Source organism: Tachypleus tridentatus, chromosome 13, assembly GCF_004210375.1.
Source record: "Tachypleus tridentatus isolate NWPU-2018 chromosome 13, ASM421037v1, whole genome shotgun sequence".
Taxonomy (NCBI): Eukaryota; Metazoa; Arthropoda; class Merostomata; order Xiphosura; family Limulidae; genus Tachypleus; species Tachypleus tridentatus.
Genome location: NC_134837.1, coordinates 170776262 through 170795342, shown reverse-complemented (window position 1 = coordinate 170795342; position 19081 = coordinate 170776262). Strand labels below are relative to the sequence as shown.

The 19081-nt window shown below is 32.2% G+C and overlaps 1 protein-coding gene across 6 annotated transcripts in view; it reads left to right on the top strand.

The window, feature by feature from the left end:
• Positions 1-19081, top strand: part of LOC143236006 (uncharacterized) — a 96530-nt gene that overhangs the window by 10118 nt on the left and 67331 nt on the right. For 5 of the 6 annotated variants that reach the window (XM_076474191.1, XM_076474189.1, XM_076474190.1 and 2 more), the window contains exon 2: positions 4120-4178. In XM_076474191.1, the coding sequence (XP_076330306.1) occupies positions 4148-4178 (31 nt within the window). In that variant the 5' untranslated portion in view covers positions 4120-4147. Of the gene's footprint in view, positions 1-4119; positions 4179-15619; positions 15911-19081 lie in introns of those variants that run through there. The other variant, XM_076474194.1, reaches the window with a different exon arrangement.

Genomic DNA, 19081 nt, shown 5'->3' with positions numbered 1-19081 from the left:
ATTCCGTTTTACACTTCTGAAGAGATCAGAAAAAAAATAACAGAGCCTTTGAATAAAAATTAAACCTTAATTATACTTTCTCGGTTTCTTATCATATGTTGTTAATGTTATGTTTTGGTCCACATAAAGTAATAATTGCTCTGTTTCTTCTTTATTCTATAAACTTCACCTTTGATGGTCTATATGTTCCGTCAGTTAAACCCTTGAACGTTTTTCTTTTTTTATATTTTTATCGCAAGTACTAAATGTGTTATACTGAACGAGGCATTGGCCCATAGCGTGTCCTCAGAACCAACTTGCATATATCAATTGTAACTAATGGTTTCTGGCGTGTTCATGTGTGCTCGAACAAAGCGTGAATTTTATTTATTTTTTAAAGTCTGTCGGCATAAAACGGACGTTTAACTCCGTAAGTTTCAAAAACCCTTGTTTATTTTGCATGCACAATCAGAAGAGTTCTTACATTTATATAATGTGTTGTTAGAGGCTTACAGCTTAGCAAAAATTGCAAATCAGATGCTGATTTGTTTAGGTAAAGTATTGCAGTATCTTAGTTCCTTGCATTTTATTTCACATGACGTTACTCATAAGAACCTGACACTGAATTGCAAATAAAAATTCTTAATTGTTTCTGGTCTTCGTGACGTACTGGAATGTTTCGATGTTAAGTAGCCCGTTCTATTTTATTTTTTTGTTGTAGTAAATGGTCATATTACAATATGTAGTCTATATATTGTCATCTGCCTGGCTTTCAAGGTAATCAGTTTTGATAATAAAACATTACTGCACTAAATATATACAAGTGATTGAACGGTTGTATGACGTGTACACATGGTAGAGAATAGGCAGAAACAGCCACAATCCTACATCTAATTCAGTTGTTATATATCTCGATTGTTTAAGTTCGACAGTGTACCAAATTTTGTTTTTCTCCAAATTTAAACAGATTATTTATTACAGAATTATCATAGTTTCATCTATGCTTAATTTCACTTGCTTACACAAAAGCTAACGACTTTCTTGTTTTGGGTTCGTAATCTGAAATAATTTGGTTTGGCATGGTAAAGCAGTTAAGGCACTCGATTCGTAATCTTAGGGTCGTGAGTTCGAATAGTCTAAGAATCAGCGGTGGGTGGTGAAGACTAGTTGTCTTCCCTCTAAGTCTTAAACTGCTAAATTAGGGACAACTATTGCAGATAGCCTTCGTGTAGCTTTGTGTAAATTAAAAAAAAAACACAGACCAACTGAATTCGTTTTAATGCAAAAACGATATCATGACTCACTAGTGACATCTTAACGAGAATAGTAACTCACCAAGCATTTAAAGCATTGAGCATGAAATACTGGCCTATAGTAGAAACTATAATGTAAAGAAAAACATTCTGCAGTAGTAAGTGGTGAAAACAATGTTGCTGTGTATTGCTAAGTCAACAAAAGTACAAAAATGTTTAACACTGACAAATGTCTTGTGCCATATCATCTTTATTTTCACTACGTTGCACTTTAGTGGCTCTGTTGATGTCAGGTCAACATTGGTGAAACGTCGTGTGTCCATTCAACTTTGTTTTTACAACTTGTGTTTTTGACGTTTTGATGCTGCCAAGTCAACACTGGCAAAAAGTCACTTTAAGTATTAGCTTCGCTTTCATAACCCTGTATTTTTTACTTTGATACTGCTAGGTTAACACTAACGAAACGTCATTTGAAATACGAGCTTTGTTTCCCCACCTTGTATTTTTGACATTCTGATGATGCTAGGTTAACACTGGCGAAACATCACGTCAAATATAAACTTTGTTTCCATCATCCAGTTTGTCCAGCTGTTTTTCAGTTATGTTTATGGCTGTCGTACAGTGACGTCCACAGTTCAAAAAGAAAGGTTTGTGTGTATGTATAACAACAGCTGTGGAGAAGTCAAAAGGGTGGGTTGGTATCTCATCAGATGTGTCTTTGATAAGTTTTAATTTTCTCTGTATTTAATATATTTTTAATTTATGCCATTGTTTGATAAGTAAAAGCTTTCTTGGCCTAAATAAAGTTGTTATCAAAGGGGATAACATGTGGGAAGTTGAAACATTTCCTATCAGAAAAAAGAAATAGAAATAAATCATTTTTTTATTACTTATTCAACAAGAATTATAGGGGACTGTTTTTATTTAACATATTTTTAAGGGGTTAAGGACAAGTCTGCTTTAACACAAGTGGACAAGAGGGTGAGTTTTAAGGGCATGATACCATTAATGGACAACTCCCTTAGAAGCTAACTCTCATTCAGTAAGATAATTTTGATTTTTTTTCCTTTATATTATGATAGTTTTCATTGAGAGTTCATTAAAAAACATATTTTTTATATTCATATCTTTATTTTCTCTGTGGGCTTTGCATAGCCAGGTGGTTATGACACTTGACTTGTAATCTGAGGGTTGTGGCTTCGAATCCCCATTTCACCAAACATTCTCATTGTTCTAGCTATATGGGGCATTATAATGTGATGGTCAGTTCCTCTATTAATTTCTTAAAGACTAGCTCAAGAGTTAGAGATGGGTGGTGATGACTAGCTATCTTCTGTCTAGCCTTTCACTGCTAAATTAGGGATCACTAGTGCAGATAGCTCTTGCATAGCTTTGAGTGAAGTTCTAAACAAACAAAACCAATTATTTTCTTTGTTTTGGGTGTAAATTTCTTGAAAAACTGCACATATTTGTAGTGAAATGCTCAAAAGTCTTCTTGAACCCCTCTGTGCTATTCATGGAGGTGACAACTTTCAGCATGAAATACAGAACATTTTGTCTTCCAGTTATTCTTTTATTTGTACAGTTTTTCTATGCTTGTGACAAAAGTAGCTGAGAGGAGCAGATTCTTAGTACTGAGTTTAACAATGACTTTGAAACTTACCATACAGCTAATGCAACTAATCAGAACCTGGGTTTAAAAACACCTATTGAAAATCATTTTAAGAGAAGTTTTGAAGCTAGAGGGTTGTGCACACCTTGCAAGGTTGTGGTGATCAAGGATTGATTCTATGATTATTCAGTATTTTTAAATTTATGAACAAGTAATGAGTTTCATTAAATTATGTTCAGTGACTTGGTAAAAAATGGTGACAGTTTGTCTTGATTTGGAGGTTACTTTGAATAGTAATTAGGCTTTATCTAGTATCAAGAATATTACCAAAGTGTTTTCAGTTATGAAAGATTGGCCTTCTCAGTGTTAACTGTAAACCATCACAGAATAGAGAATAATATAACTATGGTCTATTGCTATGTCTTAATTCAAGGAAATTTCTCAGTATTCTTTTACAATATGGTGTTACAAAAAGGATCAGGGGATCTGACATTATTTACTAATACAGGAATAATAAAGAAAAAACTTAAAAGGGTATAGAAATAGTGCAGTATGGTATTGAAACAAAGTTCAGTGGCACTGAAATGTTTATTCATAAAACTTCATATTGTAATTCGTGTACTATCGTGGTCAGTATATCAGTTCCATTTTATAACAACCTTCTTTATACTGACAAAAAAACCCTCAATTTGTTGTTTTACATTTCACCACATTAAAAAAATTTTAACACTTATTCTGTAGATAATTTTATATAGTTCTAAATGTTTGTGTAATGCTAAAAATCTGTTAAGACCATATAATTTACATGGCAGGTGATACTGTTCAGAAATTTTGAAATTAAAAGCAATCAGGTTGTCAGTGATGCAGCTCAGTTTCTATAGGGCTACAAACTTGGATATTTGACCAAATCTGTTAATTATGTCTTATGGGTACATCTAACAAATCCATTAACCTGTTTAAACTTTTATGCAATTTTAAGTAACTTTTCTGTCTTGCCTGCAGTAGCTCAGCAGTGAAGTTAAGGCCTACACAATAAAAATCAGATTTTAATGCTCATGATGGGCACAGTGCAGATAGCCCCTTGCATAACTTTGTAGTTAAACATACATTTTTTGGCTTTGTTTTGAAATTGAAGATTGAGAATAAGCTTATTTTCAAAACAAGTAATAAACAATATAGTTTTTTTATTTTCAGTAGGATGTTTAGCAGTAATTTGTGTTCTATGAAATATAATAATTAGTTTTTTTAATGAATCATATGGTGTCATTATTCCAGGATGAAGCAGATGAATTAAAGGGTCAAGATGAAGTCAGTGATGGCATTCTGGAGAAAAGGTAAGAGTTTTTTTTATCATCTCCATTTTTCTAAAGTAAATGAAATATAAATTTGAGAAATATCTGTAAAATTTCAGATATTCTAAATATATGTATGTATGTAATAAGTTGTATAGTTTCAAGGAAGCTTTTAGGGAAAAAATGTAACCAGTTCTTTGGAATATATTTGTTTATTGATTTTTTCTTCAGTGAAACTGAGTGTTTAAACTTGGGAGTTGCTTCTGAACATTTAACAGTTTTTGGTTTTAAATAATACATGAAACAGCCTGTGACTTAAGCAAATTGTTATTAGTTTCATAGTAGCTATAAAGGAGTTACAGCTTACCTATTCTTGCTAACTCTATGTTTGCTTGAAGCATAATGTAAAATATTTTATTAAGTATTATGATAGTTCTTATGAAACCAGTCAGTCTAGTAGTTAATTTTGATTTATGGGTGTCAAAAACAAAATTCAGATTTTAAATGTTACAATGGTAAATTCCAAACATTGGTGAAGCCATAGAAACCAAGATGCTTAATATGTTAGTCCTGTTAAACTTTGCTCTTTGACACAATTCATAGTTTGCTTTTTGGTATGATGTACCCCATTTAATCTGCCCTTTTGTATGATGTATTAGATCTGCCACTATACATATTCTGACCTTTGACATGAAGTATTACATATGGCTTCATCTATAACTTGACCCATTAGACATAACCTTGGATGTAGTATATTAGGTATGTTTTGCTCATTGACAAAGGACACTATTTGTGACCATTGCTAGGCAACTTTACATGAAAATGTGTTCTCCTACACCAAGTATTATATTTTATACATGTAGCAGTAATGTCTGTTAAACAATAGTATAGCCATTTTGTGGCTTTTAATTCCATTTCATATAGTTGTAGGAAATAGGGTATAGTACAATATCAATGTATGTACTATACCAGGGGTTCCCAACCAGTGGGTCGCGACCCCCCAGAGGGTCGCAAAGCCTTGGCAGGGGAGTCGTGAAGCCTTAGCAGGGGAGTCGCGTAGCCTTGTTAGAAGTAGCTTGGGATAACATTAATTTTATTTCATCAATTACATTTTCAAGTCGCGAGTGCCAAAAGGTTGGGAACCCTGTACTATACAGACAATGTAAAGTATATTAAGGTGCACATTCACTAGTAACAAGATTATGTAATTAAACAAAACACTGATACCACTTTTGCTTCTTAGTATTTAAAATGGTCACATGTGCTTCTTCTCAACATGTAATAAAACTTTGTTACATAACTGGAAATACTGTTTATGTCCTACTGTGTTGAGATTGTTTTTTTTTTTTGTATTTTTGGAAGCATTGCTCTTTTTATATACCTGTTTAAATTCACCATCTCATAAATTTCTCATCTTAATTACTTACACCTGTATGTATATATTATATAAACAGATTTAAGTTTTCAAGCATTGTAAATCCTTTTAGGGAAAAATATAAAATATTTATGTGTGTTTACCCTTATGGGTAAAATAATAGGAGAAATCCTTGAGGGCATCCGTAGGGGAAGGAAAGAGGGGGGCATTTGTCCCTCTCTTTCAAATGAGAAACATAATTCTTTCTTTATTCATTCAGTATATGTATGTGAATTTTGTATTCAGTTCACAATTTCACACTACTTTGCCTTCTCTGGAAAATTTTCTGTTTACTCTCATGGAAATCTCTGTCTTTGATATTAAAATCATCTTCATTTGGTTGAGTAGAAATTTTTATATCTCTTAAGTTTATCCATACAAAAAACTGTCTAAAATCTGTTGAAGATAGTGTTAATATAGAAAGTTCCACTGTTTTTGAAAAGTGTCTGTCCACATACATAATCTGTTAGCTTGGTTTGGCAATCTTGACATGAGTGATGAAAAAATCTTAATTTTTCCTGCTCAGATCCTGTTTTTTCTTTCTTTATTCTAGTGTGTTATGTTCTCCTACATCTAAGGCAAAAAAAAAAGTAATTATGGAACTTTTGTAATGGAACGATGATGCATTTATCCCATGATGTCAATTCTGATATACTTCTGTTGTAAGAGAGGACTGTCAGAAAGCTACGTTCTGGCCTTGATTCCACGTAAATGGACAGTATTCATGATGGTGATTGTACATTAATTTGATAATGGATCACCTAAAGTACTGATAAATATATCACAAAGCTATTCAGTGTATTAAAAGTTTATATCTTTACTTGAAAAAAAAAATTAGTATTGTAATTTTAATTAGCAAATAGTTTGAACATGTTTAGACCATCAAGGAAACCCATCGAATTTCTAAGTTACTGTGTCATGTACAGTTAAAAATAATGAAAAACAAAATATAGCTTACTATTACATACATTAACCTGTTGATATTAACCAGGCTCCTTCTCTTTAAGCTGTTAGAGAAAGTTAGAAACAGCTAGCTCAAGTAGTTCTTAAGCAGCTTTATGCAATTTTGAGAAACAAGCAAACAATACATTAGTCATTGTAAGGAACCTTACCAGTCACAGGTTAATGCATTGAAAAATACTAAAGACAGAAGTAGATGGAAAGCATCAAATAATCTTTCATGCCAGGCTAAAATCAAATTAAAACTGAATGAAGTTGTATGTATGTATTTGTGAGCAAGAATCACACTTAGCAAAGTTCCAGGTGTAACATCAGCTTATCTGTGCCAATGGTGGTTACATCCCCTTATTCATGGTAATGGTTTTGTGATAATTGGTCAGAATATTGTTAAACAATGCCTATAAACCTTAAAAATAGTTTGTTTACCACATGACCAAAACAAAAACGTTCCACCATTTGTTTAAATATTTATTTTTACCTATATACCTAAATTCCAAGAAAAGCATATAAATTTGCTTTTAAAGTAAATGGTAATAGTTTTTAATATATGCTCTGCTGGGCTCATGCTTAATTGTTTTTAGGGAGCCAGCCAGGCCCCAAAGCATGAATTTTTAGGGGTCGATTCTATAGCTTATTTTAAAATTTGCTCTATTGTAGAAGATATCAGAAAAAGAAATCACTGAATTAAATAGTAGATATTGTGTAAATTAAAAGGGAACTAAATATATCAATTTATGTGTGAACTCATACTTCATGGAAAAATTAAAAACAAGCCAAACCACTTATTTTTATTTCAGACCCCTTAAATGATTTTTATTTCATGTGTGATTTGTAATTTCTCTTTGAAGTGTGGTGTAACAGGAACGTTTTTGTTCTCCTTGAAAGTAGTGTTTTTTAATAATCCAAATAAATAATGAAAGAAAATATGTGCAGCACTGTCAGTGTAATCTACTCTTGTTCCCATATAACCCATTATTTTTTTTTTTTAAATTTTAACTTAAATTTTGTTTGTGCAATATAGATACGTCCACACTCATGTTTGTAAATTTCAAATTGATCCATTAATTGTACATAATCTTTATTATTGCATAAAAGTTATTTATCGATTTTAATTGTCACGTTAGTGAATTTATTAACTGCTTTATCCATGATACTTGGGTTAAATACTCTTTCAGGTGCTACATATGTTATCAATAACAACTCATTTTTAAAATCATCTTCTTTGTACATTATCCTCAAAATTTTATAAATAGAAAATTCAGATAATTTTAGTGTTTGTGTATAACATGATTCCTGGTACGTTGGTTTAAGAACAAAAAAAGGTTTCCTATAAATAGATGCTTCTAAAATCCCCTGTTCATTCCTTTTTGTCAATAGTTCTGAAAAAAGGCAAACTATTATTTTACTCAATTTTATGAGTAAATTGTGTGGAAGATTCTTTACCATTCAATACCATATTTTTACACCAAGAAAGTGTCATCTACATACCTTACCTAAAAATCTGACTTATATTTTGCACCACTTGTCGTTTTTATTTCAAATCCATTCATATATAAGTCACATAGCAATGGTAATAGTGGAGATCCCATTGCCAAACCTTCATTTTGTCAATAAAAAACATTGTTACCCTGAAAAGGTTGATTTTTAACACACACCTTTGTTAGCCCTTTTGACGCTGAATAACAACTTTTAATGTTTAGCATGGTGCTGAATATATATTTTTGATACTTCAACTAATTATAGTATCAGTACTAAAAGCATGATATCTCAGCAATAACTCAACAAAAGTCCCTGAAATATTCAGTGATTGTACCCAATACTATATATGTTAAATTCAATACATAAGAATAACAAGAATAAAGGAAGGTCTGCACTGAGCCTTCAAGTCGACTTCTGTCACCAACCGCGCCGAAAGGGTTAAATTGATTATACCTAGAATTCCAGTTGTTCAAGTTCTGTTTTGGAGGAACTTGTTTCTTCAACTGGAACTTTTGTAAACAGTTATATTACATCAGATGATACTAACAAATCATCCTTATTTAATTTTATGTCCTTGATTGTTTCTACAAATTCTATGGCATTTGTAACTGTATATTTATTTCTCAAACTAGAATATTTCTGAGCTATATATTTAGCTATTTTGTATATTGATTGGTCCATACAATTGGTCTAAAACTGTCATTCCTTTTGTGTATTTTTGGAAGTGCATAAAATCTAGGAGTAATGAAATTAACAGGGATAAATCTGCACTTTACATTTATTAAAGATAGTTTTTAACTTTCCTTTTTACCAGTTTTTGATACTTAGTTGTAGGGTTGTATCTAACTTTATCATAAGAAGCCTTATTTAATAAATCTTCTACTCTTTTAATGTAGTGGCATTTATTAAACATTACAATTTGTCCTCCTTTATCTGCTTGAGAAATAACAATATCTTTATTATTTTTAATGATTTTATAGTTTCTATATCTGTAATTTGTTTCCTTCCATAAGGATCAAAATTCTTAAGTTTATGGCATGCATTTGTAATTATAACGGAGTTATTATTTTATGATTTTAATTTTGTATTGAGTTTCACTATTGTATTTATTATTTTAACTTTATACACAAGTGCTTATATATATATGTTGTTGTTCAAGATTTGGAACGATTCGTCAATCGGCTCATTTCTACGTCTGTTACTAATCTATGTTTTTTTCTAGTTAAATTGGAATAATCTTGACTGTATTTGTCAGTACTTCAATAGATTACAATTTAGACTTAATTAGTTGTTTACGTTTTCCAAGAGAAGTAGGTTTCACTTTTAGGGACCCACCAGTGGCATAGTGGTATGTGTTCGAACTCACACTACTAGGAACCGGGTTTCGATGCATGTAGCGGATAGTGCACAAATAACCCGTTGTGTAGTCATGTGTTCAATAACAGAAACAAACAAATTCACGTTTAGAGTGTCTAATAGCGTCACCATAACCTTTAACTTGTGATTGGTTTCACCACGTGACATAACTATAGGGTGTGTCTGTTTAGTGATAGTTTTATTCTTTAATATTTCTTGTCTTCCAAAATTTGTGTTCTTACTTGCGGGTTATATACTAATGTATGTAATATGTCTCTAAAAGCTTCTTAGTGTAATTTTTTCCCTCAGCTGCGGGGTATACCAGGGCCGGGTTATTAAACGTGAAAATATAGTAGCACCGCAATGTATATTTAGATAATTGTCTGGGGATGTCGCCGTGGAGCGCATGACAACAGAACGATTGGAAATTTGGAAGATAACATTAGTATCCAATAGGATGTTTTTTCAGTTGTTTGAATTCCGCATGTTACTGTAAGTTGAAAGTAGTAAATGGGTACATATAAATATTTACAAAAAATAACAAATTTTTTGGACAGCTGTTGAACATTCCATTTCATCATTTGATAGTTCCGTCAGTTATGATTATGCATAGTTCCAAGAAGTTACCTTAAAATTAGCTGTGGTTTGACAAACGTAATTAATAGTTGGATTACTTCTGAATAATAACAAATTAGACATTTTGGGAGTTTTGAATAGGAAGCAGACACTTAAAATATAAAAATTACAAAAGTGGGCAGTTGAAACTGATTGCCCTTTGAACCTGTTACTAATAGAAGAGAGTGTATACGTCTTTTATCGACAGTAAAACATAACACTTCGTAATTTTAGACAGATTTGAAAAGTAACATGTATAAGGACAGAATTTTAAAATATTCGATGAAAACGTGTGTCGAGTCTGGAGGTGATAAATTTTAAGTAATTCAACCAGCCCGATGTGGGTCGTCTTTATGATAATACATTTAACGCTTTCCATTATTATTAATTTCCAGGGTTTTAAAGTTGTTCATTACATAAACAATAAAGATACGATTAGGAGCTTTTTTTTAATTAAATAAAGCCGGTTAATAAGATTTTTTGGCAAACAAATTGACGATTCACCTTTTTGGGAGCGAAGACTTTCAAACGCTGTCAGTTTATTTGACTTTTGGTTGGAATACTTCCTTTAGTTTAAAGTGGTTTAGTTCAAAATGTGTAGAGTGATAGCAAAAGTCTCTGAACTTATGGCTGAAGTGGACGGTTAATTTAGGCAATCAACCTCAACAACATGCTTGTCTCTCACAATGATCACATAACATTATGTAGCAATTGTGTACTGGCCACAAGGTCAGTCCCTATTTTTATTTTACACTCATTCAAATAAAAAACAGAAAGGAGATTGTGACTTTTTTATTTTATTGATAACTTAAAGCATATTGAATTTAATGAAGCATCAGAGTGCGTTCTCTGAAGTCATTACAATTTTTATGGTTAAACCGTCAACAACAATACACAATGACGTCATGAACTTTAGAGTATATAATCAGCAGTCAGAATTGAGCTTGTTGTGCGCTATGATAATCGGCAATCAGTGATTTGTGATTGTGACTTGATTGGTAAAACAGTAATATAACGTTTTATTTTTATGTTTTTGGTTAGTGCAGTCTGCAAAGTTGGTTTGAAAAGTGTTTGTTCGAACACACATTTACGAATAATGTACATGCAGTGCATACAAGTTTGCAGCTCTTTCTTGGAAATTTTTGACAAAAAACAAACTTGTATGTACATTTTTCAAATGTATTAGCCTTGATGCAGACTTGGTGTCATATAAAAAGTTTTAAAAAAGTATTTATCTGATATTGTAAACAGTAGTCACCTCTATAAAAGTTCAGATATCACTCTGCGATTCAAACTGTTTAAATAGATTATCATATATCTGTTCCATTACACTAATACAAAAAGTTTGAACATTGGACACAGTGATGATATTTCTGGACTATGCCTGACTGACGAGTGTTACTAAGTTTGGGAAGGCCCATTCGTGGTTTGCCATAAGCTCTTCTCGGTTAAGGAACTTAAATAAATTTATGTGAAATCAAACTTTTAATGATTCTTTTGATTTTAAGAGGCCGCGCGGGTTACTTATCAGACACTTATTACGGTTTCGCCAGTATTTTCTTTTCAGTCTGTTGGCTTCCAACCCTCACCAATTTCGAGTTCTGCTTTGCAAACAATTTAGACAATCATTTACAAATAATTTCTAAAATCTTCATTCCAAAAGCAACTATCCGAAAGAAGTTGTTGAAAAAATAATCGTCACATCCGAGAAAACAAATGCGTCAAACAAACATACAAATAGAAATATTAAAGATGCAAATCATTTATCGTTACCACAGTTCATTATGTGGAACACATCAATGAAAATGTATTTGGATAATTAGAAACGACTCATTAAGAAACACAACACCAATATAAATACAATAATAATACAAGTGTGAAAATTAAGAACCTTATTATTAACAATTACCATACTTAAAAACAAAAAATAACAGAGCCATCTAGAAATTCGAAGGATATATGCAAAAGTATCTGTACTAGCTCTCCCTAATTTTGAAATGATAGACCAACGGAGAAACAACTAACCATCACTATCTACCGCCAGCTCGTAGTCTACTGTAATGGAATAGCGAAATATCACTGTAATTCTTATGATGCAATTTTTTTTTTTTTTTTTAGCGACAGCAGGGTATAATCCATGAAACTTTGGATTCATAGTCCAATATGTTAATCAGTGAGTCGTATATAGATAAAAACAAAAGTAAAGATTGGTTCGTTGTACATGTTGTCAGCTAAGCCTTCATGAAAGTGGTGGCTTTAAAAAGGTTACCCTTTTCCTTCTTCATTTTCTCACTGTAATCATCTGCTTTACCAGCCATAATGTACATATTTGTTAAATATTCAGCACTAAACGGGGTAACTGGAGTCATAACGATATAGCTAGGTGTTTGGCGGACATTGAATTTGACCAGATTTTAGTAGCTATTGGGCAGGTGGATAACTGAAATGATAAATGTTTCCAGTGTAACCTAAGATCCATTATAACTAGTAGGAGGTTATAAGTAACAAACTAAGACACTGAATATTAATTAATTAATAACTTTATTGATAAAAAAATATAATAACAATAGGTTTGATTTGTTTTAGTAAAGATTACAAAATTTTTTATTAAACTTTAACATATTTTGTATGTGTATGCGTAAGTTCGTTTATTTTATATTTTCCCAAGCAACATGATTCGTACTCATCTTAAAACGAATTAAACAATTTTAGTATGCTAAGTGAATATTGTAGCTTTAGGAGCGATCATCTTTCAGTCTAATTGAGATCATTTTAATTAATATTTGTTTGAATAATTGGTTATTACCAACTTTAGTTGGTAATTTTTTCAAGAATATTGATATTTAAATTTTTAACGCGATAGGATTTTGATTATTAATGATTTAACTATCATTTATTAGAAAATTGCATCGTAGGCCTAAGAATTTTTATTTTGAGTCTTTGTAGTATATAAACATATTTTCATTAGGTTGTTCATTATTTACTGAAGGTACGTTATGCTATTTACATTCGAATTAAGAATTCTCACTCAGATATCCTTGTTCAGTACTCCAAAGTATTTTGTCTAGACACGTCCGATACTTACTGAAAGATAACACGCACAAAACGTCACATTTGCCGATGTCAGCGCCTCTAGCGGAGTATCCGAATATCACTGCCCTCAGTCTTTGTCTGATTTTCATGTTGTTCAGATGTTATTTTGTTGTGTCTTTTATTTCTATTGCATTTTTCACCCAAGGAGAAGCGTTTTACATACTGTGCAGAATTTAAAAGAAAAATAATTTTGTGCGCCGAAAAGATTACGAATCGTGCAGCCTAAAAAGTAAGCGGTGAGTGAGGCAAATGTACTTCGTTGGCGTAGTATGAAAACCAAGTTATTTTCTTGCAAGAAAAGTACAAAGTCATTTTCTGGCCCAAGAAAAGGAAGACATCCTAAAATTGATGCCGCTGTTTTAACGTATTTCAGAGAGTTATGAAATAAAGGACTGTCTGTCACTAGAGAAGTCTTAATGTTAAAAGTGAAAGAATGTGCAGGTAATGTTGGTATTTCTTTCAAGGTTTGTGAGATGGATAACAATTAGTCAAAAATTGCCGTCAGATTTTGAAACAAAACTTATTGAATATCAACGTTACGTTATTGGTCTACGCCAAAAGGATCAATATTTCCTAAACCAAATCGGTTTTTACGACATGTCGCGCAACTACACTGTAGATGACAAAGGAGAAAAACAGGTGACAATCAAAACCATTGGTCAAAAAAAGTTAAGAGCTAATGTCATGCTATGTGTAACTGCAGATGGAAATAAATTACCACTGTATGTCATATTAAACAGAAAAACATTGCCGAAAGAAAATATTTGGGAAGATGTAATAATTCGTGCACACACACAAAAGAAAAGCATGGATGACATCAGAGTTAATTGAAGAGTGTTTGGGATGTTTATAGGAACGTCGGCCTCGTTTATTATTATAGCAACAGAACATGCTTGTAATGGATGCATTTCGTGGCCATTTTATGGATAAAATCAAGAGTAGATCAAGAAACAAAAACAGTTATCTGGTGATAATTCCTGGAGGAATGCCAGGTCAGTTACAACCTATTGATGTGTCCATTAACAAGTCATTCAAAGATCGTGTCCGTAAGCATTACGATGCTTGGTTGAATAAAGACAATCATGCTTTGACATCAAGTGGCAAAATAAATAGGGTTTCAGCACCAGTAATAGTCAAGTGGATTTCAAAAGCTTGGAAAGAAATTTCGTACAATATTATTAGAAAATCGTTTTTAAAATGTTTATCTAATGCGGAAGATGGAATCAAAGATGACATTCGTTAGGACAACAGTGAATCAAGCGATGAAGATGCTTCAATTTCAGAATATAACAGTGAGTCAGAAGAAATATCGGAGTAGCATTCTGATTCAATAAAGAAAGCAGGAAGAAACATTATTGTAACGAAAATTTCAAACTTCCTGTATATTTTGTATATTTTTATTTATTCCATTTTAAATACAATATTAACATTTTTGCTTTGTTAACAAAGTATTTTAAAACATATTTACTGCTTTCTAATTATCATCCAATTTTTTCCTAAAAATATATATATTTTTTAAATGGGGTACGAGTTAAATTCGAAGTAATACGATATATATAAAGCGTTCTGTGTGTTCGTTTAGCCCCCTAGTGACACAGCGATATGTCAGCGAACTCGCACCGCTAGAAACTAGATTTCGATATTCATGGTAGGCAGAGTACAGATAGCCTATTGTGTAGCTTTGTGCTTAATTTGAATGAATCATATTTGAATTATGTTGTTATATTTAGCATTTGCTGGTTATATGTTCAAAAATTTATATGCAAAAACGGCTCGTTTGGGTTGAGAAAATATTTTACATAGAAGAGCGAACAACGTTTCGACCTTTTTCGGTCATCGTCAGGTTCACAAATTAATAAATATAATGAATATATATAGCCGTTTTTGCATATAAATTTCTCAACAAGTGGGTTTCTCGACATCACTGATGGTTATATGTTCATTTTATTGTCAATTTAGGTTTATATAAACATTTAATTTAGAACTACTGTTAAATGTTTTATTCAGTTTCTGAGCTGTACAATTCTAGTAAACTCTTCTTGGTTAACACGTTTCCGTTGATAATACAAGATAATCAGATAAACCAGCTATTTTACATTAAATGTCGGATCATTACTAAAGAAAATCCTAGACATGTATTATAAATCGTGATTTACTGTCATTAAAAGGCTATGTGGTTGTTAAGTACTGTTTTCTCATCATTCACAAATACGAATAGGCTGTTCTGAGAAGGCTTTACCATGTTATTGTAGCTTTGTTTGTTTGTAGTTTAAGCAAATGGAAACACAATTGGCTATCAGTGCTAATTATGGTAACAATAAAGTGTTACCATTCACCAATAAATTTGCGTTTTTCATTCCGACATTATCCATTGAAATGAAAAATACCAGTTTCAAAAGAAGCGATAGATTCAATATATTTATAAGTTTCTAACGACAAACAGTAGCGCCGTCTACCAACAAATGGACGTACTTGAACCAGCTACTTCTGTGTTCCAGTAGTGTTCTTAACAAGAAACAGGACCACAGTCATTAAAGAAACAAACTTCATCTTATTTCCAGATCTCCTTACAGCTTCTCCTGATGTCTTGATGCAATCCCACTAGTCAGCCTGATGTAAACAAAACAACTTTCCCACGATAATCCAAAATTTACTACAGTTACATGCTACTGAATCTTAACTTGTGTAGTGTGGCAATAGAAACTAGCGTTTCCAACCGACCCTCGTTAAATATCAATCCCATTCGGGGAATAAAATACATATTAACGTAATTAAATTCCCGCTATGTATAGATAGATGGTCGCGCTGCTGTATTTTTCTTCTTGTAGCGGTAGCGATTAAAGCACTCCTTTAAAAGGTAAGTATGAACCTCATTTACCTATCGACTTCATTTATTACAAAGCAAGTGATGTTCTTACGCCTAACTTCAAGTCGAACAATCAAAAGTTTAAATACTAAAACAGCAGTTAGAACTCGCTGAGCCTGTCACAAGCATCTGAGAGTTAAAATCTGTAACAAGGACTGATTCACTGATTACTCAAAATCTTTCGCAACTCGTTATTTTAAGGAGTCTGATGTCTAATTCATCTTCAACATTTGAACTTTTGATAGCGTCATAATATATACTGCGTTTACTGTTAGCGTACCGAACTGTGGGTAGGAAAGTACAAAGGTCAAGTCGTTATATATGGCTAAACACTCTCCTCACTTTCAACAGTGAGGGTTTTTATAAGTATCCGTCAATTCCGTTCTTTGGCTAAGGGTATAGTTACATAAATTACGTGAGGTGATTACTTGATTTTCTCTTCTTGGTCAGCTATGTCTGAGCCTAAGAGGTCTCTCACCTGGCCGTTTATACCGTATTAATCTAAAACTTAGAAAATTAATTTTCTCCTCAATAGTCATGTCTATTCAACAACAGTGTTTTCTCCATATTAATTCTGCCCCCTCGATCAAAATACTAAAACGGCGCCTGTTGTTCAAGTATTTTAACACTTAGTGATAACAATAAACTAAGAGAAATGTTTAGAACATACAACAACACAGTATGTTTCAAAACGTAGATATAATTTGTGCATTATTCATTTTTTACGGACTGTATTCTATGTCCAGATATTATTTTCTCATAAAATGCGAAACATATCAGGGAAAACTTTCTAACAAATCTGTTTGATTCAACCTTTTAAGCCACAGATTATTTTTCCAGAATTTTCCCCTGATTTTGATAATTATATTTCGGACCATAGTGTGCGACTTTCATTAAAATGTTGTTCCTTATTATCAATCTGTAGCTCTCCAATGGTACAGCGATATGTAGGCGGAGTTACAACACTAGAAACCAGGTTTCGATACCCGTGGTTGACAGAGCACAGATAACCCATTGTGTAGCTTTGTGCTGAACTTCAAAACAAACAAACTAATCTGTCTTAGTACATGCTCGTTTGTGTACTTATATTTACGTCATTTTGAGTAGCTATACCCTCAGTCCTTTCTTCTTCGACTCTAGGAAACTTTTGTATTTTATAAAAATATAAATGTCCGTGTGTGCGATTTATTCTTTTGATCCTTAATAATTGAAGTTCAGTTAAAAACGAAACGAAGTATGATTAATTCTGTAGGAGTTATGATTTACTTTACTGTATTTCCAGCTGGATAGAGTTCGTGAGAGAGCTCTCCATAACCCAAGATCTGACAGGGTTAAATTAAGAAGATAAATATGGATTATATTGTTTTCTGTGCTTTTATCGTTGTGCATCGCAGTTAATCGTAAAACTTAAATGTTAAATGTTATTATAGTAAGCCTTGTTGTTGAATACATAAAAAAAGACTCGTTGTTCGCTCTTTATATAGAATTTAATGATGTGATGCCGAGCACTTCTTTTGTTTTATTGACTTTGCCTGTCTACGTTTTAAAGGTATGGTTTAGAAATTTTTTCTCAGGCAATCAGGATTTTTGTTGTTGTTTTCTTTAGGCTAATAAGCTTAAATCACTTTATTATTGTATATAAACCTCAGCGGAACGAATCGTGGTTTTTAATACACCGGTCGTGCAAAATATCTTGAAAGTTGAGCGTCGAACCACGAGTTAGGTATATTTGTGTGTACGTTCGGCGTTAGCGAAGCTATCAAAGTATTATGCGTCTGTTAATATGTCGGTTAGGCACGTAATTATAATATAAAAATGCACAATTGTTTAGTAATTTAACATGAATCAATATCAGTTTGAAAACATAAAAATTCAATTTCAGTTTGTAAACTTAAAAATAAAAGCGTTATAATTTATCTTGGATACCATATCGACTTTATAAAGCCATGGTGTACAAAGAGTATATTAATAATTTGTTAATTTTATGAAATACAGAAGAATCGTACATGTGGTGCATCATAATGTTTTGGGCGCTCCATTCGCTTTCTGCAGGTCGTGGATTCGAATCCAGTTACCAACCATGCCCGTCCTTTCAGCCATGTGACCTAATAACTTGATGGCCAATCCCACATTATATTAAAAAAAGAGTAACCCAATAGTTGACAGCTAGCGCATATAGCTTTTGGTTAGATATTTGTTAAATTTAACCAGTACAGGACCATCATGTAATAACTTGTTCCAAGGAGTACGGTAACACTGTCAGAGTAATATATATGCAAAAAACGGCTCGTTTGGGTTGAGAAAATATTTTACGTAGAAGAGCGAAAAACGTTTCGACCTTCTTAGGTCATCGTCAGGTTCACAAAGAAAGAAAGAGGTAACTGACCGGAAGCTGACCACATGTTTGGAAGGGGTTGTGTAACTGAGTGTCGGAATGTAGAGGACGGTGTTAGATGTTTGAATATATAATTTTATATTATTTATTTTATTATATTTAATATAGGTATAAAGGCGTTCCTTTATATTGGTTTATTTTGGGTTTAAATTGTTGTATAAGTAAGGCTTCTTTAATTTTGCGTTTGTTTATGTTTGTTTCTTTATTTAGTATTTGAGTGTTTTCTATGGTTATGTTGTGTTTATTTGATTTGCAGTGTTCGAAAACGTGTGAAGGTAACTTTTTATGTTCTTTGAATCTGGTTTCCATTTTTTTACTTGTTTCTTCAATATAGAAGTCGTGTCAGTTATCACATTGTATTTTATAAATAATGTTGGTGTGGTGTTTGTCAGTGTAGTTTTTACATAGTATAGACCTCAGTTTTGTGCCTGGTTTTTGAATAAATTTGGTATTAACTGGAATGTCATATTTTGTTACTACTTTTTTGCCAAATGTTGGTTATTTGTCTGCTGATATCGGGAATGTATGGTTTTCAGCAGTATATGGTTTCGTGATTTTTTGATTTGTGAGATATATTTACTTTTGTTGGTTGATTTTGCTTTATGTCTAGGTGTGTGCGTATAATGTTTTCTATGGTTTGTGGAAGAAACTTATTGATGTTGATGAAGTATTGTTTTATTTTGTCTAATTCATCCTTAATTTTACTTGGTGAGCATAATTTTATTGCTGTGTTTATTTGGTTTGTTAATATGTTGAGTTTTTGTTTT